The following is a 20,515-nucleotide window of genomic DNA, read 5'->3' as shown; positions in this document are numbered from 1 at the left end:
TGCTCAGGCCACAAAGTGAGGCCCCAGCAGTCAGTGTAAGTGTGACAGGGACAGTTCCTGGGGTGAGGGTGGCTCTCTCCTCAGTCTGTGCAATCTTTCTTTTTAAATTAAACAATGAAACCTCTCTAGCTTTTAAATGCCACTTTTTAGCTTCTAAAACAGGAAAAGGTTGTCAAGGAGCCAAACACATCCTGGAAATGAGTCCTGAGGGCTGCATCAAGGAGTGTGACTTGGGAACGTGCCAAATTAATGATGCCAGCCACACTGGGGGTTAGCAGCAGGGCCCCTGGACACAGTGCCCACCTGTGAGGCTGGAGACCCCACATTAGAACCATGGGAGGCAGGCGCTTTCCACGCCCCCCACCTCCCAGCTTCTTGTAACTGTCTGAGTGTCATGTTCTGCACGCCGGGTGGAGCTGAAAGACATTGCAATTCACTCGCCTGGGTGCTTGACTGTATGGCGAGGAGCCGGGTGTGCACCAAAGGGCAGGCACAACCTCTATCTTCAGGGTTTTATGGTCTAAGGTGTGAGCAAGCAGCGCGCCCCACAAGGAAGCAGTGCACATAACAGCACATGCGCACGGGGCAGGTTTGACCCGCCAGCCCAGTAGGACCTCGTGTGACGAGGGAGGGAGCTGGAGGGCTCGGTCTGTCTGCAGCACCGTAGGACATCCTGGACTGGCTCAGCGTCCTCTGCTGTGCAGCAGCCAACTGGCCCATCTTCTCACTGCGGGGAGGTGACCAGAGCTGGCTGTCCCCTCGCTGCTCTGGCTCATTTCCTCTAACCAGACTCAGACAGAACACTGCTTCCTGAAGGCGCTGAGCGTCTGCACTTGATGTTGTCCCCCGTCCATTCTCTGTCCAGTGACCTATGATGCATTCGTCCAGCACCTATGATGCTCGCGCACAGCATCAGGCTCGGAGGACCCGGTGGGAGCAGCCCTGACCTGGTCCCTGTCCCAACTCCTTGCGCAAGGTGGGCGGTCACACGGTCGTCCCACAAAGGAAGGGCGCATACTACACAAGGGGCTGTCACTGTGACGTTCCGTTGCTGCTGTTGCATTTACAGCAGCGAGGGTGTGGCCCGGTGTGTTAGTAGCACTGGACAGGCACAGAGTAAGTGGTCCATGGCCGTTGCTTCTTGTCCACACTCCACACTCCACTGTCCGGCATTGGGGACCTACTAGTTCAGATGGGTTTTTGGATGGGTCCCTCACTATCTGAGCTCCCAGCATTCGCTGTCTGAATCCCAGAACTCAAAGACGAGCCACCTGCCCCCCTCAACACCCCACCTTGCTACTTGGATGTCTGAGCGCAGTAATCAGTAGACTTGGAGAGGGAAGGAGGGCTGGGTAGGGCTGTTAAGTGCGGGCAAGTGAAGGGCTGAGCCTCTGGGGTAGGAAAATAGGGCGTTGGGCTCTGTGACTCCGTGGTGACTAACGCAGAATGGGGACGTGCAGGTCTGCGGGCAGTGGTGCGGAACGGAAATCATTAATGAAACACAACTCAGTCTCAGGACTTCGGTCTATGTCTGTTGTGTAGCCTGCTTCTCAGACTCTGAGACAGGCTGAACCTTAACCTGTTCATTTGTGTCCGGCTTTGCCAGCAAAGATAAGTTTGCAGAACTTTGTCCTTTCAAGGAAGCCACCTTTGGGGAAGACAGAAAAGGCTCCCACTTTTCCCAGCTGTCCTCCAGGTGGGCATCTCTGGATGGCTCTACCCATTAAGTCTTCCCTCTCTCTTGGCAGCTGTGTGTACATGGGGAGTGGCACTGAGTGAGGTAAGAATGAAGGCACCTGCAGTGGCAGTGTCAGGCAGAGCGGACGAAGGGAGAATCTAGGTCCTTGGTGGCACTGTTTGAGTCCCTGGCTCGAGTCTCAGCTGAAGCCAGCATGCCTCTGAGCTTCTCCCTTCTCCAAGGCAGAAAACTCCCTCCAGGGTCAAAGCTGGAATGGGTTCTTTTAATCCTTGCAGTGGGAAGGCTCCTGGTGGACACAACTGTCCGTCCTTTCCCCGAGCCTCTCAGGATTCGCTCTGGCCTGCCCCCCGTTTGTCAGGAGACCCATAAATCTTTTGTGGAAAGTGTATAAAGCAGTTTATGGTGGGGACAGAGTTTGAAGAGGAGGAGTCAAAAAAGAGATAAGCAGTTGTTCCAGAGTCTATGACTGAAAGGGTAGATTCAGTCGTTCGGAAATGTGTGTTGAATGCCTACTGTGTGCCAGGCAGTATTCAGTCTGCACCAAGTTACTACTCTCCTGAAGCCAGCATCCTGGGAGTGGCAGGATGACAATGTGCAGGCGAATCAATAAACAGATATTAGGGAGTGGCAGTGCTGCAGAGACTCAAAACAGGCTGGTGCCGTTTCGGTTCTGGCCCAGTGGGGACAGGCGTGCCCCTCTCTCCTCCCACAGAAGGCAGCCAGACGCCCTGGACAGCAAGCATGGGGCAGTTATCTGAGGAATCTAAACAGTACATGGGAGGCAGCAAGAAGGTTTGGGAAGGAAACTGGAATTCAAAATACTACCAGACTGGTGCTGTTTCCCATATTCCTTCCTCTGGTGTCTCCAGGCCCTGGCTCAGCGACAGCGTGGAACCCAGAACTGCACGGGAGACAAAGCCATCTCCCAAAGAAGCCCTCAATTGCTGGTCTGAGGCATGGGAAAGAGCCTCAACAGTCAGAGTGTAGAAAACCCTGTTTATTTGTGTGTTTTCCATCTTTCCTGCCCAGCCCCCAGGCAGTCTAGTGACAGTAAGTAGTGCTGGCAAGGGAAATGGCAGCCAGACAGGTGACCAGAATGCTGTAGTCCCAACAGGGAATACCTGTCTCTCTCTCTCTCTCTCTCTCTCTCTCTCACACACACACACACACACACACACACACACACATACACACACACACACACACGCAGGGTGCCAAAAAATGTATACACATTTTAAGAAAGGAAAAGACTGTATTAAAATTGTAATACTCAATATATACCAATAACAAAAGGTGAATACAAGTCACGTTTGACTTCTGCAATTACAAGAGGTGCTCAAAGTGGTTACCATCAGTGTAATTTTAATACAGTTTTTTTCCTTAAAATGTGTATATTTTTGGCACTCTGTGTGTGTGTATATCCAGCCATACTATATATATATATATATATATATATATATATATATATATATATATATATATAGTATATTTGCTTATTTGCTTTTGGGAACAGCAGAGCAGGGAAAGCAAAATCCTGGCTTTTTAACCAGAAGACCAAGGTGAGGTTGGAGGGGACAGGATCTCCTGGGAATGGGAAAGTGTTGGGGAGGTCATGGAAAGGGGGAGCTAAAGGAAGTGATCCTGTAGTGTGTGAATGTCTGAGCTCACCCCAAAACCTACCGTACAGAGCATAGCTGTGGACATTGGAATTGAGCTCCCAGGTCCAAGGCTAGCACACACGCTGAACAGATTGGAATAGCGCTGTGAAGCCTTAAAACTGAACTGACACTATTTAGTAGTTTCAGCCCAGAGAAGGCAAACAGAAACTTGCATCCTGAACCTAACCAGACTGATTGCCTGATAAAGAAAGAAAGAAAGAAAGAAAGAAAGAAAGAAAGAAAGAAAGAAAGAAAGAAAGAAAGAAAAGAAAAGAAAAGAAAAGAAAAGAAAGAAAGAAAAGAAAGAGAGAGAAAGAAAGATCTACATTTTCCATAGGATTTAAGGCCCATAATACCATAACAACATTCAAATTGTCCAGGATTCAAAATTACTTGATTTTTGAAGACCCAAGGAAATATCTTTCAAGGAAAAAGACAATCAAGAGAAAAAACTCTAAGATGACATAGTTGTTGGAGCTGAGACATTAAAGCAGCTGTTGTAACCATGCTTCAAGAAGTAAGGGCAAATCTCCCTGAAATTAGTAGAAAGATAGTCTCATCAGAGAAATAGATGATACCAAAATTTGGAAAGAACCAAATTGAAGTTTTAGAAATAAAAAATATAATAACCAAAATGAAAACAGTCATTTGATAGACTCAGTAACAGAAAACAGATAATAGTGTCAGTGAACCTAAAGATAATTCAGTAGATCAATATTGATAAATCAATGTAAACTGATCTACAGATCAGTATAAATTATCTATCTGAACAACAGAAAGACAATAGATTGAAAAAAATAGTCCTCAGGAAACTGTAGGACCACACCAAAAGATATAACATTCTTGTCATCAGAGCCTAGGAGTAGGGGGAAAAGTGTGTAGTGCAAAACATTTTTTGAAGAAATAATGGCTGAAAACTTCTTAAATTTGGTGAAAGACATAAAGTTACAGATTCAAGAAACTCCACGGGCACCAAACAAAATAAGCTCAGGGAAATCCATGCCCATATCATAATCAAACTACTAAAAGTAAAGACGCCGAAAAAATCTTGAAAGCAGCCAGAGAAAAACAATGCATCTAATATAGGGAACAACAAGTGGAATGACAGAATTTCTCATCAGAAACCAGAGGCCAGAAGGTAATAAACATTTTTAAAGTGTGAGAGAAAGGAAAAAACAAAAACAATAAAACTGTTAACCCAGAATTCTATATTCTGCAAAAATATCCTTGAGGAATGAAGGTGAATAAAGAGTATCTGATTATGCTCAATTCCACAACACGTACTAAATCGGAACAATGCTGATGTGCTATAATGACGACCAGGGAAAAGAAAGGGGAGGGACATGCTAGAGAGGGGATTAATCAATTTATTTGTTTAGCAATAGCTAATCAATTTAGTTAGCAATATCCAATAGCAAAGACAAAGGCAATTAATAGAATGTGCTAATGAATGACAGAAAGTAAAAGTGGTTAAGACTGAACTATATGCATTGGTAACGATGTCATGTCAAAGGAGTAGACATACATATAAGTTTAAGAGACCTCAACATATGTTTACTATTGATCAAAAATCACTTGGCTAAATACACAAATAACATTAATAAGGCATATTCAAAAGCAGTAATAAGCTTTATAGGATAGTAACTATTACAGTAGATGCCAAAATCTCACCAAACTGGGGGAGAACAACACTGGAAAGTCATAAATCAAAACTTTGCCAGGTCTGTAGCTGAGAGAAATTCTGGTGTCTCCCACACCACTACTTGCTAGTTCCCAAGAATGCTGCTGCTATTGTTGTTGTTGCTAGAAGTCAAAGCGTCTCCTGATGCTGTAAGCTGCAAGTTGCATACAAGTTTTCAAGATGCTAACAAGTTCTCAAGAAGGCTAACCATGCGGAACAACACTGGAGAGGCCGGGAACCAGCCAGACCTCACCAGGTTTGTGGCTGGAAGTCAGGACATCCCAGTTGTAAACTGCATGTTGCTAGAAGTCTTCAAAATGTTAGAATGATGAGAAATCACCAATGACAAATGACCAAATGACAAAATAATAATCACACTGTCAACTGAGGTCTGTTTTATATATTTTCTCAGATGTACCTTAGAGCCAAGCTTCTTGTTCCTGCCTCCCCATCCAGGAATGGCCAGTTCTGGGAGGGTCCGGCAGTTACTGATATGAATGCTGCCCATCCAACCAAAGGGCCAATTCATCCAGATAAGCAACAAGGCCTGGCAATGTGTCTGTCAGGTCATCCTGATATAACTTAGCTACTTCTTCACTTCATCTGCTGATGTGGGCGAAACAGACAGAAAGCAACATCATCTTGTATCTCCCCTACTCTGGAGGATGAGAGTAAAACGGGAATTCTCTCAACCCCTAATCATAGAAGTTTTTTTAACCCTATCACCTCACAGCACAGACAGAACAGTAGCCTCATCTCATGTCTCCCCTGCTCGGGAGAATGAGACCAAAGGGGGACAGAAAAGCAACCTCAGGCCGGCCCGGTGGCTCAGGTGGTTGGAGCGCCATGCTCCTAATGCTGAGGTCACTGGTTCGATGCCCACATGGGCCAGTGAGCTGTGCCCTCTACAGCTAAGATTGTGAACAACAGCTGTCTCTGGAGCTGGGCTGTCGTGAGCAGCCGGAGGTTGGCGTGAGCTACCATGAGCTGCCATGAGCTGCCAGTGGCCATCGTGAGCAACTGCCGTGAGCTACTATGAACAGCTGACCTATGACTAGCAACCGACTGCCTCAGCCGGGGGGAGCTCAAGGCTCATAATACCTGCATAGGCCAGGGAGCTGTGTCCTACACAACTAGACTGAGAAACAATGGCTTAAACCGGAGTGGGGTGGGGGGAAGCAGAAAAAGGAGAAATTAAAAAAAACAGCAACCTCATCCGATATCTCCCCTGTTCAGGAGAATGAGACCAAAAGGGGGAATTTACTCAACCCCTGATCACAGGACAGAAATCACCTCACATGCAGGAACAGATAAAAACTAATAGACACATCAACCAATGAAGGCAAATTTTCCTCAACATCTACCCTACACATGTAAATCCATATTTTTTAATGTACAGCATAGTGACTATAGTTGATAATACTGTGTTGCACATTTGAAAGTTGTTACGGGAGTAGATCTCAAAAGTTGTCATCACAAGAAAAAAGTTCTCATCACAAGAAAAAATGTTCTGTAACTATGTGCTGTGATGGATGTTAACTAGACTTGTGATCATTTCACATTATTTATAGATATATATGGAATTATTAGGTTGTACACCTGAAACTAATATAATGTTGTATGTCAATAAAAATAAAAGACATTCTCAGATGAAGAAAAAGTAGAACTCATTGTCAATGACATGCTCTAGGAGAGATGCCTACGGAAGCTTTCAAACAGAAGGGAATGATACCAGAGGGAAGCTTGGGATGTTAGGAGTGAAGGGACAGCTACAGAAATGGTATATGTCTGGGTAAACTTAATAGATTATTTTTTTCTCTTAAGTTCTTGAAAATATATATGGTGGTTGAAAGCAAAAATCATAACATTGCTTGGTGGGGTTTTCAATTTATATATATGTAACACATAAGACAACCTGGAAAGCAGAAGAGTAGAGGGACCCATAGGGTCATAAGGTTTCTACATTCTTTTTGAAGTGGCAAAATACTAATTCTGAGTAGAATGGAAAGTTAACTATGTATATCATAACTTCTAGAGCAACTTCTAAACAAACAATACTAAGAGGCATAGTCAAAAACTCAATAGGTGAATTAAAAAAGAAATACTAAAAATATTTGAAAAATCCCAAAAAATGCAGGAAAGAGAAAACAAAGAAATGAAACACAGAGCAAACAAAAAATAAAACGGTAGACCTAAATCCAAACATCAATAATTACATTAAATGTAAATGGTCTAAACACACCAATTTAAAGACAGCAAATTTGAGGAGGATTGGCGGGGGGAGGACCCAAATATATCATAATCACAAATGAAACCATTATAAATATAGTTATATAGGTAAGTTAAAAGTGAAAGGGTGGAAAAATACATGCCATGCAAATACCCAGTGTGTGATAATATACATGCAAACATCAATTACAAGCAGTGGGACTGCATTGTTGCTGGGACTGTAAATGGTTTTACCATTTTGTAAAATAGCTTGATATTATCTGCTAAAAACACATACCACATCACCCATAGTATCACTCCTAAGATATTCCCAATAGAAATGCACACATAGATGTACCAAAAGACTCGTTCTAGAAAGTTCATAGTTGTTATTAATTAATTCATATGCCAAATTGAAAGAACTCAAGGGTCAATAATCAATGGAATGTGTAAATAATGCAGTGTGTCTGTGCGCTGGGGTACTGTGCAGCAGTGACTACAGCAACACACAATGACGTGGGCGGGTGTCACAGGCGGCATTTTGAGTAAAAGGAGCCAGACACAAAGGAGCCCACTCAGAAACAGGCAAAACAAGCCTTTGGGGTTAGATATCAGGAGAGCAGGTGTTTGAGGAGGAATCTGCAATGTTCTACTTCTTGCTCTAGGTGGTGGTTTCATGGTCTGTATGTTTTGTGCACTTTTCTGTAAGTGTATTATAGATCAATCAAAATTTTGAAATAATTTTTTAAAATCAGAATTAAGAGAGGAGGTGCTGGTCTTGCTGTGGAAAGAAAGAGAGCCAAAAGAGAAGTGATTTCAGGCGGAATGGAAAACAAGTACTTGTGAAGCACCTGCTACATGCCAGAAGCATCCTCTAGAATTTCATCTATATCATCGCATTTAACCTGCCCCCACTAACAAACAAGAAAACGGACATGATGCTCGTGATGTTCAGTATTCACTAATTCTCAGGCCATGATCTGGAAACCAGGGGGCCCTTTTGTAGAGGCCCTGGCCTCTTCTCCTGGGCCTGACATCCCCTCCACACCACCCACATCTCACAGGACTCTGACCTTGTGTCCGAGAGCATTCACACCCCGGCCCTGGCCTGGAAGGTGGAGATGGTCTTGCCGTTCTAACCTCCTCCCTTCTGGCATCTCGCTCTCATTGTCTTGTGAATCCTGTAGTGTTCTTTTAAATAGCCTGAGGAGAGTGCACTATACTTTGTCGCATACGATAAAACATCACTTGGTTAAATGTAAACATTTAAAATATGCTGGATTTTTTTGTAACCGGATTTTTCATAACCATCTTCTCTGAATATACGAAGTGCCTGAGAAGGTGGAAGGGGCTCCTTTCCCATTTTCCCCTCTGCTTCGGAAACCCAGGATGAGCCTGACAAAGCTCTTCGTGTTACTTTCCCTTCAGCTATTCCCGCTGACCACCTTGTCAGTGGTGGTCACGTCAGGTGGATCCTGCAGCCTGTAAGCGTGCACAGGGCTTGTTATAACATTCAGGAAGGAGGCAAGGGCGGGACTCCTGGGGCAGTGCCTGCGCTGGGTCCATCCTACCAAGGAGATGGGTGGGTGGCAGGCGAGCCCTGGCCTCACGTCTTCCCTGGACCTCCAGCAGACTGGCTTGAGGTGCGCTTGGTGAGCCCATTGCCACTCCTTGCAGTGCCTTTGCTCTTGGCTTTGTTTGTCCAAACCCCCCTCCCCTGGCTGTCCCCAGACCAGGCTAAGGCCCAGGTGGCTGCTCCACCCACCTGTGCTGGAGGGCAGGCCTGGACCCAGCACTCTTGCTAAGGAGCAGACACTGGCCTCTTGTGGAGGATAGTGAATTCCCCGAGTCCTCCCCACACCCCTCCAGATGGAGCACTGAGGAGGAGGCCATGAGGGCAGGGAGAAGGGACCCATCCTCCAACCCCCAAGCAGACTGTGGGTGCCAGGCCTTTCTACAGATGGTCGATTCATTCTAAGGTAGAGAGGAAAAGGGCTCAAATCTCCAGGACCTGTGTAGAGTGAAAGGAGTTGCCTGGCTCCTGGGTCACAGCCCCTGTGCTGGGCCAGCAGGCAGGCCTGGAAGGAGGCAGGAAGGAGCTGCCTGGCTCCAAGCCCAGCTCCTGGCTGCACTGGCTGGGGGGCCAGCCCCCGAGGGAGGAGGGCTGGGGCTTGGGGCAGCACCCAGCCAGCAGGCCTTTCTCCAGTGCCTGCTAGGGCAAATTTCTCCCACAGAGGGCGTCCTCCTCATCTGCTGTGTGGGGAAAGAGGAGAGGACCACAGGACGCTGCAAAGAAAGAAGGAGTCACCAAGTCCCTGGGGACAGGAGCTGGAAATGAGTGCTGTTCCTCCCCTTCTGGTTTGAGGCTGAGGGTGGCCCCCTGGGGTGGACAAGGAAGGAGCAGGGGAGACCCATAGGAGACCCTGCCTTGACCGCACAGATTCTTTGTCCCTGCCCTTGGGAAAGGTGCGAACTAGCCGCGTGCAGGGCTGTGAGGAACACCAGAGCGGTCTGCAGATTGTCCAGCGCATAGTAGGTGCTAAATAAACGTGTCTGTCATGGCCAGCGGCCTTAGCCGACACTCTGGGCACAGGGTTGAGGGGTAGTGGCTGCTGCTGGCCTAGAATAACACGCTCCAGGATTCAAAAATTCCTAGGAAGGAAGAGCCTGCCTACCCAGCGCCCCCGCCCGGCCCCGCCAGGGAGGCCGGACCGGCCTGGTGCGCAGCCCTCCTTTTGCTGAGGATTTCTGGCTAGAGCGAGTGGAAGGACCTGCTCGGCTGGAACGTTTTCTGTCCCTCCCAGGCGACGTCCGATGGGTGTGTCGGGCAGGAGGTGATATTTGACGGGCAGCGGGAGGGAGCTGCGGAGCCGGGCACCAGGCAGGGTGCGAGCATGGCCTCCCGGGACCCACCGCCCCCCACCACCCACGCGCCGCCCGACGTGCCCACGGGGCTCACTCTGTTCCTCACCATCCCCTACGCCTTCTTCCTGCCGGAGCTGGTGAGTGCGCCCCTGCGGACAGCGGGGAGCAGACGGGGAGCAGCGCTCCCGTCCCCCGTGAGAGGGAGGAAGGGGACTTGCGGGGCTGCTGCGTCCCCATCGCCCAATGGGGCCGCCCAGGAAGCCGCCCAGTCCCTTACGCTCCCCCGGGCTCCTGTAGCGCTGGTGGGTTTCCTCCTTCCCCCACCGTGGGCTGTGATAGGAGGCTGGGGACAGCTGCTGGAATATTCTGAATCCTCAAGATAATGTTGGACACGGACTTTAATTATATCGCTTCTTGTCTCCGACCTCTTGTTTGTGCTTTTCTAAAGTTCCGAATGGGGGGGGTGGGTTCTGTCTTTCCTGCGAGAGGACGTCTTGCAGTTCTTCTTAATTGTCTCGTCAGCTGACTTTGAACTTTGACTTGTGTGGGTGCCCCACAGGAGGGAGTTTATGACAACCTCCCATAAAACAGCCGAGCAAGCCGCCCTTGCTGCACAGGAGAACCTGTCCCAGCGTTGGTTACTCTCTGGGGCACCCACCTCTGAATTCTTGTCCCGTTCCTGCCAGGTGCTGGCATGTTCCCATCTACAGACAGTGCTCACCGAGCTCAGCTCTCTCTGAGCTACTGTCACCATCCGCTTTGATGGGGACACTCAAGTCTGGTGAACAAATCAGGGCAAAGGAGTTTGTTTTTCCAACACCTGAAATATCTAGCTTGTGGGCGACATTTCCTAGTACCTCTGAAAGTGGCAGTGCTGCCTCAGGCAGGGATGGACAGATAGGAAGTGGTTCCAACTTTCAGCTGGACCTGGCCAGCCCTCTCACTCTCCTCATCTGCCTGGAAGGCTGGGTTCAATTGAGTGACCTTTTGGCAAATTGGTTAAAGGGCGCCCATTAATGACAGCCAGAAAGGGAGCCAGGCAGGGCGGGCTGAGCACTTGGGTGGCTCCAGCTGAAACCCCACCCAAGAGGCAGGTTTCTGCCAGGGCTGCCCCCCAGGGCACACAAGTGTGGGCATCCTGCCAGGCTGATGACATCTTATTGCTCTTGCAAGGTCTCTGTGCAGGACCTCGGTGTGTCCCTCACCTCAGAACCACCACGTGAATTGCCAGGACTGTGTTTGAGTCAATCATATGCTTTATGTCCATCATGGAAGCCACGGGCAACACTACCTCCCTAGGTCCCTGACTGTTGGAGAGACTGGCGAGCACTTCCCCTCCACAGCCAGCCGGTCCCCAGGCAGGTGAGCATGAGAGTCCGTGGTACCAGCAAGGAGAGGCCACCTGACCTGTCAAGTAGGAGAGGGGTCCAGGCCTGTCACAGAGGCCACTGTGGATTTAGACCTCAAAGGACAGGCTGGACTTCCAGGCTGGGGGGCAGGAGAGGGAAAGGCTCGGAGTCCAGGAGAGACCAGCCAGAGGCAGGGTCTGGGGGCTGGGGCTTCAGGGATCAGGAAACACCTGGGTTCGAGGGGCCATCTCGTGTACCCTCCCCCACAGTGCTGGCTCCTGCAAATGGAGTTCCCAGAGGAGTAAAGTGCATGGGCACTTTACAGATATGTATAGACAGCAGTCTACAGTTTTGCTTCCTGTGGTTTCAGTTACCCATGGTCAACCATGATCTGAAAATACTAAATGGAAAATTCCAGAAATAAACAATTAATAAGTTTTACACTGTGCACCGTTCTGAATAGCATAATGAACTCTCTCTCTGGCCCGCTCTGGCCCGCCCTTGACATGAATCATCCCTTTGTCCAGCGTATCGCTTATACACCACCTCCCATTAGTCACTTAGCAGCCATCTCGGTTATCAGATTGACTGTCATGGTATCATAGTTTATGTGCTCAGGAGACACTTATCGTCCTCAATAGTGGCCAAAGCGCAAGGGTAGTGATGCTGGCTCTTCAGATGTGCCAAGGAGAACCCAGAAAGTGCTTCCTTGAGGTGAAAAAGGTGGAAGTTCTCGATTTAATGAGGAAAGAAAAATTGTATGCTGAGGTTGCTGAGATCTACGGTTAGAACAAATCTTCCATCCGTGAAATTGTGAAGAAGGAAAAAGAGTTTCATGCTAGTGTGCTGAGGGAGAGAGACCACATTCCCATAACTTTTATCACAGTAGATTGTTATAATTGCTCTATTTTGTTATTAGTTATTGTTGTTAATTTCTTACTATGCCTAATTTATAAATTAAACTTCATCATAGGTACATATGTATAGGAAAAAACACAGTATATATGGGGTTCGGTACTGGCTGCGGTTTCAGCCATCCACTGGAGTCTTGGACCATGCCCCTCCACAGATAAAGGGAGACCGCCATACACATGGATATATTTAGTTGGGTTATTCTGTATGCGCTGCTGTGCACTGGCTTTTTTCTTCAGTAAGCGTTCCTAGCAAGGCATATAGAATCATGTGTGCCTCTCATCGGGGAAGGAGGAGGGGAGAGCATCACATCATCATCGAGATGAGGGGTGACTCTAACCCCACAGGAGCAGAGGACATGCTGGGCTGGAGAGGGCAGCAGTGTAGAGTCAGCCAGTAGAAGCCCTCTCTGCCCCGTCACCTGGGTATGCTGCCACTGCTGCCCACTCGGCCTGACTGCAGAGCTCCAGCCCTGGCAGTCCCTGCAGATTCCTAGGCTTGGGGCCCAAGGTATCACAGACGAGCAGATGTCATCCTAAGGACGTGAGTCCAGAAAGTGGATTTTAAAACCAGGAGCAGAGGCCAGCAAAATGGGGCAGAGAAAATGAAGTCCATAAGCTGGATTCAGATGTCATCTGTGGCAGCGTGGCCCAGAGTGAACATTGGCAGTGCCTGCAGCCACCCGTCCCTCAGCCACTGTTTCCTAAGTGCCCACTGTGAAGTCTGGAGAGCAGGCCCAGTGCCCAGGGCCTTCCCATGGGGAAGGGGAGAGCAGAACTAAACCAGAGCCTCTGTGGAACCACTGAGGCCCATGCCCCTCCTGCTGTCTCGGGCTTTTTGCATTTCTGGACCATGACAGACTTGGATAGCACAGACTCCAGGGGCATCTGTTCCCCACCTGCTCTGCTCCCCACAGACCACTCTCACAGGTCTCTGCCTAACTGGCTTTATTTTAGAGTCTTTAACATCAACATGCACGTTTTTAAACTTCTGACTTTACAATACTTATAGATCCGTAGGCAGCTGCAAAGATAGTTCAGGGAGGCCTCCCATCGCCTGCATCCAGCATCCCCTGTGGTCATATCCACCCACACGCTAGGACAATATCAAACCAAGACACCGATGGGGCAAGATGTATCTGTGCACATGTCTCCCGCTTACCCAAAGTTCGCTTTCCACCGCTTCACTTTACGGAAGCCCTACATCAGTACTCCTTTCCACTAACCGAAAGAACCCCAAAGAGGACTTTCACTTTTACAAAAAAAGGTGAAAAGTTCAAAGAGCGTCTGTTCTGCAGCGGTCGTCACGGGGCAGCTGCCCGAGCTCCTGAGCTCCTTCCGGGAACCACACTGGGCGTCTCGGCATCCAGCCTCAGAGCCCTCACTGTGTCTGGGAGCAGCTGGGCTTTGTCTCCACTGAGTCTGTGGTCCATTAGCAAGATGGGTCCTCGGGAATCAAAAGGGCCTTAGAGAGCTCGTGAAGGTGTGACACTCGGCATAAAACTACTGTATCCAGTATGATTTGGCAGGTTACTTTGGGGATCTGGGAATGCTCAAAAACATTTCCATATGAATTAATGGTAATCACTTCCTCGCTTTCCGCCATGTCATAGGAACCTTTGGATAGCAGGGGACACATATACGTACATGTCATTTTCTCACATGTGTAGATTCATGGATCAAGACACAAAACTGTTCCGTCCCCACAAAAGCCTCCCTCCTGCTTTCCTTTTACAGATTCCCCCCCACACTCTGCTCCGGCCCGGTGCACCCTCACCCCCTCCTGAAACCCCGGAAACCACTAATTCCATCTCTATAATTTTGTTATTTTGAAAAAGTGAGATAAATAAATGGAATCACACAGTCTGTGGCCTTTTTAGACAGGCTTCTTCCACTCAGCCCTGAGGTTCTCCCAAGCTGGGTGTTGTATGTATCAACAGTTTCTCCCTTTTGATTGCTTTGTAGTAATCCATGGCGTGGATATACGTGGTTTGTGTAACCATTGAACCATTGAGAAACCTTTTCGTTGCTTACAGTTTTTTAGCTATTCTAAATAAAGCCGCCACAAGCGTTCCTGTGTAGGCTTTTGTGTGGCGGTAATTTTCACTTCTCTGGGAAAACGCCCAAGCGTGGTTGCCCGGTGGTGTGAGAAGTGCATGTGTGGTTTTTATTGGGAATCTGACAAACCCCTTTCCAGAGTGACTGTACTGTTTGACATTTCCATCAGCAACAGAAAAAGACTTTTCAGATCCTAACATTCAAATTTGTACTTTATTCAGTTTCCAGTGGAATTCAGATTTCTCATTTGAAAACAGTAATTTCAAAACGCAATGTCCCGGTATGAGAAACCGTTGAATCAATGGATTTTAAGGTGAGAGCAGACATAATTTGTTCCCTCTCTGCTTCATTCAGTGAGTGTGGTGCCTGCTGGTGCCAGCGCTGGGCGGGGCCTGGGGACCAGGTGACTCATGCCCCGCCTCTTTCTTTGGAGCAGACAGAGCTGCTTGGCCACATGGGCTGGGGAGGGGGGACTCTGTGATTCCCAGCATGGTTGACCGGTCAGCTGTTTCACAAGCTGAGTGGTGACCCAGGTGGCTAGGACCGCGGGAGTCCTTATGAATGAGAGTCCAGGGAAGTCTTGTAACTTTTGACCTTTTTAATAGTTAACTTACTAACTACATTTTTGACTAATGAGAGAAACAGCTAAGAAGATTTGTAGAGAGTCAGCCAGTTCAGAGGTGAGATGGTTGGAACACCCTGGTGTTTGATATTTTCCTGCCGACACTGTGGTCAGAGGCAAAGCTCTCATCAGAGCCTTCCTACTGGGGACGCACACCCGCGTGTCACCCATGTCCCACTTCCCCTCAATGTCAGCCCACGACTGCTGCTTCTCTATTCACATGTAAAAGCCTGTGTGAAAACCTGTGGTCCCTGTTGTCTCAGGTCAACTGTGAGGGCTGAGAGCAGGCCTGGGGCTCATCTCGGGCCAGGCTTAGAACAGGCTCCTTCCCCTTTCTTGCAACATTGCCTTAGAAGTTGGGTTTTCCCAAAGGAAAACGCCATCCCCTTGTTGTCCTCTGCTCCCTTCCCGTTCTCCATGCTTCTGGGGAGCAGCGAAGGCTGACTTAGTTTACCCGCCTTCACTCCCACCTCACCACTGCAGGCCTCACCTGGCCTCGCCTGCCATGCACAGGGTACCACTGAGTCCGTCAGAGTGCCCGGGGATGCCCTTGCAGGCATGCGATAGGAAGGGAGAACGGGAGGGAAGTAAAAGGACATGGGGTGTGGGCTGGTGGAGGGCAGGCCTGGTGAGGGTGCTTCTTGGCGCCCCAGGCTGCCTGCACTCTTATGGCCCCCCTTTGCACTGGGCCAGTTCTTACTCTGCCATAAATTGATTCTGTGGGGACGGTTCTCCTAGTTAGTCGCTGGGAGGCCTCGGGCAGGTTGCTGACCCACTGGGAGCCTGAGCAAAGGAGAGAGTAACAGTAGAGATCTCCTAACACAGCTCTGTGGTTTCCATAAGGGCTTTCACTGAAGGCGTCAGCTCATGGGACAGCCCTAGAAATGTCAGCCCTTACTGTTTTATTGTCCTTCGCCATCTGGACCTCTTCACAGAAAGCTGGGTCTCTTGCCAGCAGATTCCAATTGTAAACCCACAAGTATCTTCTGAGACGCTGCCCTAGCGCCAGACTTTGCTCTTGGGGAAGGCAAGAACAAGAGGTGATCAAAAGGGGCTAGTGTCCGGGGGGGAGGGGGTCACCATAATGAGAAGGCAGCTCCATGAATATGACAGAATTTGTTAAGAGTTGAATCTCCTTACAGAGGTGAAGGGTGGGAGAAGACAGGTGACCCAGCGCGCTGCACAGGTTACTCTCCGTAGGCCCATCACAGGACTTTTTAAAAGTGTAACTCAGGTACTGGTGATTGACAAGACAAAGGGGCAAAGAATGCAGTCATGCCAGGGGCCAGTTGATATTTATCTTGGTCATCACACCATTCTGCCATTACTAGCAAAAATATTTATGGCTACATCTTAAGGAACGCAGATAACCATGAACAGGAAGGTTTTGATGTGCTTGCTAAGGACAACAGGGACTCCGGGCTCAGAGATGGTTTTGTTCACATCTGTGACTGGACAGATAAGGTCAGGCATGGCCCTTCTGAAAGGAGTGATGCGGGAATATGTGGAAGCACCCCAAAATAGAATCGGGGTGCTCAGCCACAGCTTCCAAGGCCCCCAGAATGCTTACTCAAGGGACAGAGGTATGGCATCCTCAACAGTAGGATTTCCTGGGCCCGGGACGTAATGCACACGGAACATCGGGCCGTGAGGAAAGAGGGAGGCGGCACCACCCAAAGGCCATTTGTTCGGGCAGTTGTTTCGTGAGCCCTGCTCTGTGCCAGGCACGGTGATGCAAAGATGAGAGGGCAGACGTGACCCTGCCCGATGGCGTCTGAAGCCCACCAGGGCAGATGGATGTAGCCAAGGACACTACTGCATGGTGCATGCCCCCCAGGGTGTGGGAGGAGGAGGACACCACAGTGGGTGCTGCACACGGAGCGCGCTCCACACGGACTGTTCACACTGTGTTGAAAGGCTGGAAGAGCAGAGTGGAGACACTGACGCCACCAGGCAGTAATAAGGGGCTGCCGCCTGCCCCCAGGAGGAAGCCCTACCCAGCTGGGAAAAGGCCTATGAGGAGGACGTGCTGTGAGGGAGGGGTCAGCCCAGAGGAGGGGTGCAGGGACCGTCGGATTGGAGCCAACTGCCACTGCTGCTGGAGTGACAGTGATGGGACCTGGAGCCAGGAGCTGTGGTTGGAGTTCCAGCCTGCATCACAGAGACCCTGGAACTCACTGGCACCGTCCACACCCACCTGTCCCTCATGTCTGGACTTCTAGTCCTTTTCTTCCTCTGACCATCCGGCCAAACCACAAGCAACCTTCCCTGAGCCACTGGCCCCTCTCAGGTAGACAGGTCACAAGCCTGCTGAAGGGAGGACCCCCAGCAAGATGCCACTTAAGCAGCAGGTGTCCTGGAGGAGACAACTGGTCCTCCTGAAGGGTGGGAGCAGGGGCCCAGCACATTCTGACCGCTGGCCCCGGGGAGCCCAAGGTAAGCAGCCTCACCGATAAGAGATGCCCCACCTGCCACTAGTGCCCTCGCAGGGCTTTTTACCTGGAGAACTTTCCCGGGCACGGCAGGTCTGCGGGGCAGGAGAGCTTTCCAGAGCTGTCCAGACCTGCAAGCAGCAGGAAGGGCCCGAGGACCTCGCACCCTGTTTCCTGGCCTTTGCCCCTCTTATCTCAAACCACTCCTCCCTCGCATCCTGCCATATCTGCCAGCCGGCCCTGTCCCTCAGCTGTCACCACATGGTCAGGTCTGCCTCATCTGGGCCAGAGTGGATGGAGGCTGGGGGCCCACACAGAGCCCGGCCCTGTAGCAACAGAGCCACTGGGATCCACGTTCCACAGCAACTCGAGGCCCAGACCCCACCCTCTGGCCTCCAGATGCACCTGGAAGGCATCTGCTGGGCCCGGAGTGGGGCCGCAGTAGGCTCCTCACCCAGGGGTCCAGGTATCACGGGGGTGGGACCCAGAGGCTTTCAACCTATTTCAGAGAAGCCCCTTGAGCTTAGCCCGTCACCCTGGCCTATCTCTGAGCACTGCTTTTCTGCCTGTGTGCTATTCACAGCTCCCACCCGCCCCTCTGGACCCTCTCCCTACCCAAGTGATGCTGGCTGGGGGTGGGGGAGTGTTCATTTGAATGCCATCCTCTCTGATGGCACAGTTTTGTGTAGTCCTTCCTGTGTGTGGCTGTGAGGGGTTGTAGGTGGGGTGGGGGGCTGCGGGGAGGTGGGGAAGCCTCTCAGGGGATCCCATCTGTCCTCCGAGAGAAGAAGTTCCTAGGGAGCAGGACATGAGTGGGGATGAAACAATGGCTGTTTGTCCTCATTGGTCCAGGCCGCTGGTGGAAATGCCCATGTGTGGCTGGGCCACAGTGGCTGGCCTAGTGGTGCCACATGGCACCACCTGCATGGGAATCAGGCCCAAGAAGGTGAGACTGAGCAAGCGTGAGTGGAGAGGCCAGTAACCTGCCTCCTGCCTCCTTTCTCAAGTTGGTCAGCAGCTCATAACAGGCACCTGCTTTGAGTCAGGGTCCATGCCCCGCACTGGGGGGACACAAAGACCATAAGGCAGTAAAGAGAGATCGTGACCATGAAGGACGTCCCGGGGTGTGTGCTAGGGGCTTGGTAGTCAGGAGTGGCTTCCTGGAAGAGGTGATATTGGTCTGGTCCCTGCCCTCTGAGGTCTGGTCATAGACAGGATGGAGGGGGTGGAGCTGAGCAGGCAGTTAACTAGAACTGGAGTGAATGGTCACATCCTTGCGTTCTCCATGCATGATGACGGGCAGGGTCATGGTTCCTGGTCACAGAATATCTGTGGGTTCCTGGGAGAAGCAAGAAGTAGGGGGACCTGCCTGAGCCCAACTCCAGGGTTCATCTGGTGACTTCTTGGGGACATATGAAGGGATGTAAGGTTAATAAATATAAGAGCCAAAGAGGGGAAACCTGGGTGGAAGGCCTGGAAAGTGGGGAAGCCGTCCAGAGACCACTGTGGGGACCAGATGCCCCTGCTTGCTTGTTTACACCTTTTCAGTACTTTCTAACTTTTCTAAGGTGCACAGTTAAAAAAACAAAAAAGGTAAAAAAAATTTCCCCCAATAATGTTTAGTTTTTGTTTTTTTTAAGACTAGAAGGAAAAGCCCTTTAGACTTTGGATGGATTGGAATGTTTTGATTATTCTATTTTATGTCTCACTGTAAATCTGTACTGTTTAGTCAGGAGAAAGCTGGGTCTGAATGGGTGGGTGCGGTCCCGGGGAGGAAACAGTGGAGGAGACCTGGAGGTGACTCATCGCCCTGCCTGCTGTGGCATCCTGCCCCTCCTGCCAGCCAAGCACACCCGAGGTGGGCCCTGATTTCCCTGGCTGGCGGCCAGCCTGTCCTGATTGCTCCTGAGGACACCAAGGGCTCCTTATATGACCTGGTCATCCAGGGGCGGTCTGGCCAGCACTGTTGTTCCTGGAGTGGACCGGATGAGACAAGGGCCCTCACTGGGGAGCAGAGACCAGGCCAGCCATTTCCTGCAAGCCTTAAAGCCACAGAGCAATATTTTCACTCTGTAAGTCAGGACGGGTGACTGGGTGCTTAGAGGTGTCCTAGGTTGGATTACGGAGCATAGAACTTGCACATAAGGCTAGTTGCCTGGGGCCCTAAATTCCCATGCAGGCCTGCCATGCTCCCCACGGGTAACTGGGGAAGTCACTTGGCCTCTCAGAACTGGTCGGTTTAGGAGGTAACAATGCCCAGAAAGCTATCCAAGGCTGCCGGCCCCCAGACGCAATGGTCTCCAAGCTGCCACAGGGAGGCCTGCCGCGGAGGAGGGTTGCCCAGAGCACCTGGTTCCCAGGCTTGACTTGGGCCTTTTCCTCCCAGCCAGACGTCTCTGAGGCTTCGTGGTATAGCCTGTGCTCAGCGTGTGTGAGGGAGGGGACAGAGGTGAAGCTGTCAGGGAAATTAAGACAAGTGGTAAGAAGAGGAATGCAGTGTTGGTGGTGGGTGAGACCCGCCATGCTGAAATCCCGCCAGCTATGCAGGAAAACCTGCTATGGGTGTCAGATGTCTCTGTTCCTGGCCAGCCCCACCCAAGCCCACCTCCCAACCTCAGCCGAGTCCTGCCCTGCAGAACTGAGAGCTGGCATCTTTTGGGCTCCGCCTTTGCCTGTCACACAGGTTCCTGCTCAGGCAGTGTCTGCCTTCATAACCTAGTGGTATGTGAAGTTCATTCTTATGTGGCAGCCCAGCCCCTACCCCTCACCTGCCCCTCACCTGCCCCAGCCCCTTACCTGCCTCAGCTCTTCACCTGCCTCAGCCCCTCACCTGCCCCAGTCCCTCACCTGCCCCAGCCCCTCACCTGCCCCAACCCCTCACCTGTCCCAGCCGCTCACCTGCCTCAGCCCTTCACCTGCCTCAGCCCCTCATCTACCACTCATCTGCCCCAGTCCCTCACCTGCCCCAGTCCCTCACCTGCCCCAGTCCCTCAACTGCCCCAGCCCCTCACCTGCCCTAGTCCCTCACCTGC

At 50.4% G+C, this 20,515-nt stretch overlaps 1 protein-coding gene across 1 annotated transcript in view; it reads left to right on the top strand.

Moving 5' to 3' along the window:
- The first annotated feature begins 9,983 nt into the window (after positions 1–9,983).
- The window catches only part of MALL (mal, T cell differentiation protein like), a 23,638-nt gene continuing 13,106 nt past the window's right edge, over positions 9,984–20,515 (top strand). The window contains exon 1 of the mRNA XM_019725850.3: positions 9,984–10,248. Coding sequence (XP_019581409.1) covers positions 10,141–10,248 — 108 coding nt within the window. The 5' untranslated portion in view covers positions 9,984–10,140. The remainder of the gene's footprint in view (positions 10,249–20,515) is intronic.

This window comes from Rhinolophus sinicus, chromosome 2 (genome assembly GCF_057876585.1).
Source record: "Rhinolophus sinicus isolate RSI-liver-muscle chromosome 2, RSI-T2T, whole genome shotgun sequence".
NCBI classification, from domain to species: domain Eukaryota; kingdom Metazoa; phylum Chordata; class Mammalia; order Chiroptera; family Rhinolophidae; genus Rhinolophus; species Rhinolophus sinicus.
The sequence above is the reverse complement of the archived record's forward strand: the minus strand, read 5'-3'. Positions and strand labels throughout refer to the sequence as shown.